At 51.7% G+C, this 7,400-nt stretch overlaps 1 protein-coding gene across 4 annotated transcripts in view; it reads left to right on the plus strand.

Moving 5' to 3' along the window:
- The first annotated feature begins 1,694 nt into the window (after positions 1-1,694).
- LOC102072430 (TLE family member 4, transcriptional corepressor) overlaps positions 1,695-7,400 on the plus strand; it is a 103,230-nt gene continuing 97,524 nt past the window's right edge. The window contains exons 1-4 of one of the 4 annotated variants that reach the window (XM_014270878.3): positions 1,695-2,651; positions 3,080-3,177; positions 4,302-4,365; positions 5,742-5,786. In XM_014270878.3, coding sequence (XP_014126353.1) covers positions 2,607-2,651; positions 3,080-3,177; positions 4,302-4,365; positions 5,742-5,786 — 252 coding nt within the window. In that variant the 5' untranslated portion in view covers positions 1,695-2,606. The remainder of the gene's footprint in view (positions 2,652-3,079; positions 3,178-4,301; positions 4,366-5,741; positions 5,787-7,400) is intronic. The other 3 variants (XM_026796632.2, XM_014270877.3, XM_005492407.4) reach the window with 3 other exon arrangements.

Here is a 7,400-nt window from a genome sequence, read left to right on the forward strand (position 1 = left end):
TGTAAGCATACATAATTTAGCTAGCATCATTAGGGTATTAATTGCTGAGTGTATGTTTTGAGATTATAGATTTGGTATACAGGCATCAAAAATGACATGACTAAACCACATCTATTTTGCATGGAGGTTTAAACTGCAACTCATCAGGAATACAAACTGCTCGAAGGCAAATATAAGCATGACAGACACAGAGAAGAAAAAAGCCCCAACAATATATGAGTCTATCCTTCATGCATGTGTCACTGCACAGCATTGTCTAGAGCAGGGCTCTGCAGAAAAATTGTTCTGGGGTCTTTTTAGGACACAGCACTACTACGTGCAAAATCGTTCCTTTTTTTCGGGAGAATGTGTATGGAATCAGGTGTTCACGTTCCAGCTCTTCACTGACAGCCCTGGAGAAAGCATGCGACGCTCAGGCCTGGGAAAACACTTTCTGATGCTTGCTTCCCAGCCTGCAAAACGCGGCAGCCGCGGCTGCTGCAGCGAGACGAAGCCGTAGTTCCTGTCCTTTCCTCGCCGCAGGTCGCTTCCAGGTGTGCTCACTGTACGTTCCAAAACGTGCAGTAGGCAGAGGCCGCAGCCGCCCTGCGAAGCCGAGACAGAACGCCCCGTCGGACACAAACGTGGCATTACAATGGAGCATTCAACGACCGGGTCTTGGAGCGCTCCTCTTGCTAATGGAGAACACCCTGGCCCTGTCACCGCTTCCTCCAGTACAGGCGGCGCTCCTTCAACAAAGCCGGGAAAAAAAAAAAAAAAAAAAAAAAGAAAAGAAAAAAAAAGGCAGCAACAAAACTTAAATCACGTCGCATTCAGCGACTGTAGCAAGGCACAGCTCCGCACGCCCAGCAGCACGGCAGCACGGGGAGCTGACGGAGCCATCGGACGGCCGGGGCTGCCCCGGCAGAGCCGCTGAGGCCCCTCTCGGGCGCTGGGAAAGGCCCGGCAGGTCCCGGTCCGGCCCGAGGGCAGGCGGGAGCGCCTCGCGTTGGCGGCAGGCAGCGGAGGGGCAATTTCCCCTCCCGTCCACGAGGGCAGCGGCGATGCAGTACCCCCATTTTTAAGGCGACGTTGCCCCTCATTAGCGCCCGTCCCCGGCGGTGCCCGCGGGCGGGGCGCGGGGCGGAGCCCCCTGCCGCCCCCCGCTCCCGCCGCGCCACCGCCCCGCGCGGAGGAGGAGGAGGAGGAGGCGGCGGCGGGAGCGGCGGCGGCGACAGCCGACACCGGCCCCACGTTACTTTGATTGACGGCTGAACAAATGTTTCCCCTGTTCGAACGCCGGCGCCGCGGAACGCCGGCGATCTGCGGGCCCCGCCTCGGGCGGCGGGCGAGCGGAGGCGGAGAGGCGGCGGAGAGCCTCCTGATTGGCTGCAGGCCCGCGGCGCGTCGGAACCCCACGTGGGGGAGAGTCCGGGGCCGCCCCTCTGCCTGGGCCCGCGCGCCCATTTGTCAGCGGCGAAGTGATGGGCATTAGTGCCGAGCGGCGATTAACGGCAGCCCGCAGCCCATTGGCCGCCGCCGCCGCCCTTCATGGGCGGGCCGCGGGGGGAGCGGCTGATAGCGTCGCGGTGCTTGCTGGGAGAAGTAGTTCCCGGAGAGGCTGCATGCGGGCAGTCTTAGCGTCGGGAGGACTGCGACTCCCAGGGTGCCCCTCGGCGGCGACCTTCCGGCTGCTGTGAATATGTATCAGAATGTTAATGACGAGCCGCTGCTAAATTTGGTCAAAGGAGTCACTTCGGCAGAGCGTGCTGTGGGAGCGGCGCGGAGCGGCGATCGGGCTGGACCGGGCTGGGCAGGACACGGCTGGGCTGGGCCGGACCACGCTGCGCTGACGAGCCGAGTACGGGGCTCCGCTCTGCGCGTCCCCGCCGCCACCACCGCCACTTCCCGGAGTTTCGAAAGGCGCGGAGGGAAAAAGAGAGGAAAAAAAAAAAAAAGACATAAATAAAGCTGCCCAGACCGTACCGTATTTTTAAATCTTTCTCGCTCTTTAAATATTTTTTCAATTAAAAAAAAAAACAAACAAAAGGCGGTCGAGCAGCACTAGCGGGGGAGATGCGGTGCGGGCGGTAGCAGCGAAGACCGGACCGCCGCACAAAAGGGCACCGCACCGCACGCACCCCCGCCGCGGCAGCGGAGCAGCCGCCCGACCGCCGCAGCCACCGTCCCCGCCGGGGCTCCGCGCCCCGCTTCGCCCGGCGCCGGGAGAGCCGCCGGCAGCAGCAGTAAAAGTTTTCAGGAAGGGAGGAAAACTGCCGGTGGGGGGAATCTCCGGTGGAGCGCGCGCCGGCGCCGGCGGAGGGGCTTTCCCCGCCCTCCTCCACCTCGCCCTCCGCCGCACGGGGCTCGCAGCCCGCCGGAGCCCGTGGAGCGGCGGCGGAGCTCGGGAGAACCGGCCGGCGTCGCCCGCTGACCGCCCCCGGGGGATGTGGCAGCGGCCCCCGAGCGTCGCGGACGCCGCCGCCGTCGCGCCTCGCTGCTGCCGGCGGTGCCCCGCCAGCCCCGGGGCGGCGGGGCCGGGGCGTCCCTGCCCGCCGTCTCCGCCGCCGCGCCTGCAGCCCTGATCCCCGCCGCTCCGGCCGCCAGCGCCCCCCGAAGCGGCGTGGATGATCCGCGACCTGAGCAAGATGTACCCGCAGACCCGGCACCCGGTGAGTGGCGGCGGCGGCCCCGCGGGCAGCGCTCAGGCGCGGGCACCGCGGAGTTGTAGCCATTTTCTTATTGTTGTCCGCCGCGCCGCCGTCGCCTCCCGGGGTCGGGGTTGGCTTGTTTGAGTTGCCCTCGCCCGGTGCGCGGCGGTCCCGGCGCCAGCCCCGCGTCCCGCGGCTGCCGGCGGTGCGGAGGGTCCGAGCGGGCGACACCTCTTCCAGCGGCGGTCCCGCACCGCCGGCGGACACGTCGGGGCAGCATCTCGGGCTGTTTGGGGCATCGCGCCTCCGCCCGCGGACGAGCGGGGACCGGGGGGGCTGCGCCGCGGCGGAGCCCCGGTGCGAGGGCCGCGGTGGGGGACGGCGGCGGGCAGGAGGTGGTGACCGGATGAGAGGGGGCGATTAAAAGACCTGATGTTCCTTGCTTGCAGGCTCCTCACCAGCCAGCTCAGCCCTTTAAATTCACCATTTCAGAATCCTGCGATCGGATTAAGGAGGAGTTTCAGTTTTTGCAGGCTCAGTACCACAGGTAAGACTGCCTACTTTGCCCGAGCCCCTCGCAGTCTTTCCTCTCGCCGTTTTCCGCGCCGCACCCGGAGGGACGGCGGGGCGGGGGCCCGGGACCCCTGGCGGAACCGGGAGCGGGGCGGACCCACCCCAGCCCGGCGCTCCTGGCCGGCTCCTCCACATCCCGCTCCGCTCCCGACCCTGGGGACGAGGGGCTCCGGTGGGCCCCGAGCTGAGCGGATTTTCTTGTTTTCCCCGCTCTCCGTTTTTGTTCATGTTCTTTTATTTTATTTTATTTTATTTTGTTTCTTTTGGTCTTTTTGTTTACTTTTGGGTGCGGAGTGGGGGAGGGCGGGTGTTGATAGAAAAATATGTGTCTGGTTGGGCTCGTCCGCTGCTTTTCTTCGAAATGCCGCTCAGGACAGGCATCTTGTCTTGGCTCGGCCCCCTCGCGCCTTTCATTGACATGTCAAGTGCTGATAACCTGGAAGTGAGGCGGCGAGCTGTTTCATTATCCTTAGGTGGAACAGCGTTGTGTCCTCAAAGTGACAAGTGACTTCTGGCAGGATTGTTTAGCGGGCTTCAGAAAACCAAATAAACACTCGAAGCGTTAGTATTTACCACGGTATTCATTAAATTACACGCAGTATTGTGCTTGCAGTTCTGTCATCAGTAATAGCAGAGAGCAAAAATTCAAATCCGCAAGTTTTTCTTCTTGAAGCGGTAATGTGCATGTGATTCTTCTGTGGGTCGAGTAAAAGAAAGAGGTGTTTCTAAAACACCTAAGTAAAAACTCTGAAACCCAAATTACATTTTTGTTAGTAGCTTCTCAAGCTTAACTGTTAAAAGATATGACCCCCTGCTTGCTTCTACTGTGAACCAGTGTCAGTGTTTAGTTTTTTTGTCAGAAAAATAATTTTCTGTGGATACCACATGTGTGTCTGCAGTTCTTTTAGGAGATGAGGATGCTGCATGGTATCCTTTGAAAATGGAAAAGTGCAAACCTCCATCCTAAACTCCCAAGCAAGAACTGGAATACGCATTTATGTTTGGGTAGTGGAGAAAAGGGGAGCAGCCGGTGCTCAAGAGAATGTCACGTTAGTGTTATGAAGTACCCATGCTTTTTCCTTTTTGTGTCTTGAACAGTTTAAAGCTAGAGTGTGAAAAACTGGCCAGTGAGAAGACAGAGATGCAGCGACATTATGTCATGGTAAGCAAGCTGCATAACAAATTCAAAATGTCTATTAGCCTGGTATACTGAGACTGACATACATTCGGATTGCTGGAGGCAAATAGGAAGATTTGTAGTAGCGCTGCTGTTGTTGAGGTTGCATCAGTGCTTCCATTATAAATCAGTAGTTTCTGGGGTCTTTTAACTACTTTGCAGTGGTCAGTATCTGTGTGAAACTGGCTTTTTAATCCTTTAAGCAATTGAGCATGTTTCTTCCAAGTGCTAGTAAATCATTTGTCAGCCCTTTCAAGCTGCGTGCAAGTTCCATAGTGCGCCTGGGGATGATGTTTTCACTCTTGCTGACTTTTCCCAGTGGTCATGGTTCTGTAAAATGGTTCTGGAAAGTATTTTTTTCTGTGATGGAGTAAGACAAAATTGTACGTAAGCGCGTGTAAATCCAAGGTCTGCTTTCTAGAAGAACTGTTGCTCTTCGGCAGCTGAATCATTGTTTCATTAACTTGAGAATGTCAGTGATCTCAGCTGTGAAAGGGATTTCCTCAGTTGTTGTGGTCTGCCTGGTTAAATTATGTGCACAGAAAGACATTTCTAAACAGGTAATTGTATGATGGATCATGACAACTCTAGAGGAACTGTTGATATCTCTCCTCTTGTACATCTCTGAGGGATTAGCCATTTTCCATATGCACAAGACAAGTAATACTCTTGTATACACAGAAAGAGTAAATAACCTTGAAAAAATCTTAAGGAAGAGCACAAGCAAATTGTAAGGCTCACAGTTGTCATTTGAATGCCTGATATGCCTAAGTCTTGGAGATTGTTTGGTATTAGCATTGCACACTGAAAAGAGTTCCCTGCAGTACTGGGGCACAGCAGGACGTACTTAGATTGGTGTGTCTGCTCTGGCCCTGAATTTCCGTGCTCTCTCCTTTTTTTTTTTTTTTTAATACCTGCCATTTAATTACAGGAATTTTTTGTGTTCTTTTTTTTAGATTTAAAATATCGAATTGGTCTGTTAGACATTGCTGATATATATGTTTATATGCTTGAAGCACTTTGGGTGTTTTTTGGCATGTTTTATGTATGCTAGTGAATAGAATCTTCATAATTTTCTGCTTTTAATCCTTGACTCTGCTTGCGATTTTTTTCATTATTTTGCTGTCTGTTTTTGCCTTATTTTACAGCTTTTCTTTGTAAATGTGACATGAAACAATGTAGATAAAGCAAAAAACAAAGTTTATTCGGAAACACACTCTTTGCAATTCCAGGAACTCTTCTAGGCAAATTAATGTGTGTAGGTTTGTATGTCTTTGTACAGATGATGTTTCAGTCAAAGTGAATTCCAAAATAGTTTACACAATTGCAAAGTCTAATAGAGTAATTTTCTTTTTTCTTAGTATTACGAGATGTCCTATGGGCTGAACATAGAGATGCATAAACAGGTAGGTAAAGAATTACTTTTGTTGTAAGAATGCTCTGTATAATTTCTCCTATCAATTTTAAAACACACATATTCTGTGTGACTTGCTTTAATTGCACGCAGGAGTGCATCAGAAATTTTTTTTCTTCACCTGACCCTGAATCTTCTGTCTTATGTTTGGTATGCAGACTCTTTGTAGGTTTTGGTCTTGTCTGCCAGTTGTGCATTATTTGCTTGACTTTCCATATGCAATTTTTGCACATGCAGGTGTTCCTATACTTCACAGGGAGAGTGTCTGTGAGTATGGAAGGGTTTGTGGGCTGTATCTTCTTTACTGTCTGGTCTCAAACCCTCAGGGTTTATTTTTTGGGATATGTATATTAGGAAGGGGAGCATGTGTGGAAAAAAAAGTATTTTTTGGTTAACCTAGGGTGATTTAAGCTGGAGCTACAAATGCTGTTGATGTTACAGCCATGTTGATATTTCCCTTTGGCTGCTTACTTCGACTTCTGTCCAGAACTAGTGTGCTAGCATCTCAAACACAAAGGAGTAAATGATCTTTCTGTGATGGTGTAAGTATAGAATCATAAAATGCTTTGGGCTGGAGGGGACTTTAAATATCATCTGGTTCCACCCAACCCTGCCATGGGCAGGGCACCTTCCACTAGATCAGGCTACTAAGCCCTGTCCAGCCTGGCCTTGAGCGTGTCCAGGGATGGGGCATTGTCAGCCTCCCCGTTGCGGTGCCTCCCCATCTTCACAGTAAAGAATTTATCATAATATCTAAGCTAAACCTGCCATGTCTTCAGTTAAGGGCCATTTCCCTTTGTCCTATCACTACGTGCTCTTGTCAAAGGCCCTTTGGAGCTCTCTTGTAGGCCCCCTCTAGATACTGCAGAACTGCAGTCGGTTCTGTGCCTTGAACTCTAGCACTCAGGCCAAGATTAGCAAGAGATTACTCAGCTAGAGAATGCTAATGTAAATTAGAGTTTCTTATTTGATAATGTGTGTTTTTTAACCTTCTCTAGAGGAGAATGAATTGAACATCTGACCTCTTTTCCAGTGAGGGAACTTTTTATGTCGTGGAGTTTAATACTGACAACTCATTTTAGCAAATGGTTGAGCAATTCGCCAGCGTTGCTGGGGAGCATAAACTGCAGAAATAAAGAAATGATTGGATGGGAAAAGAAAGATCACCTGAAAATTGGTTTGTATGTGCTTCTGTTCAAAGTTAGGGATTTGGAATTTCTCTGGGTTTGGAAATAGGATTTCTTTATCTTGATCTTTATCAACAGACTTTGAACTCAAAAGCTTTTTCATGTTTTTTATTATATTTTGTATTCCATTAGCACATCAATGCCACAGAACTGATTTGGGCCATTTTTGCTAGATGGCATACATACGAACACACTGGAATTTCCCTCCTCAAAGCATTTGGAGCTACATTTTGCATTCTACAGTTCCAAACTTATGGAACCCTGTACATACACGTTATTTTACAGACATACGTAGGTCTTTTGAATTCTGTGGGTCCTTCTCACAGGTAGCGTTAAGACTCAACAAATGGCTGACAGGAAAAGGCAGTGATTGCAGAGATCAGATTGTATGCACGTGCTGACTCTCTGGACCTGATCCT

The sequence above is a fragment of the Zonotrichia albicollis genome, chromosome Z (assembly GCF_047830755.1).
Source record: "Zonotrichia albicollis isolate bZonAlb1 chromosome Z, bZonAlb1.hap1, whole genome shotgun sequence".
NCBI lineage: Eukaryota > Metazoa > Chordata > Aves > Passeriformes > Passerellidae > Zonotrichia > Zonotrichia albicollis.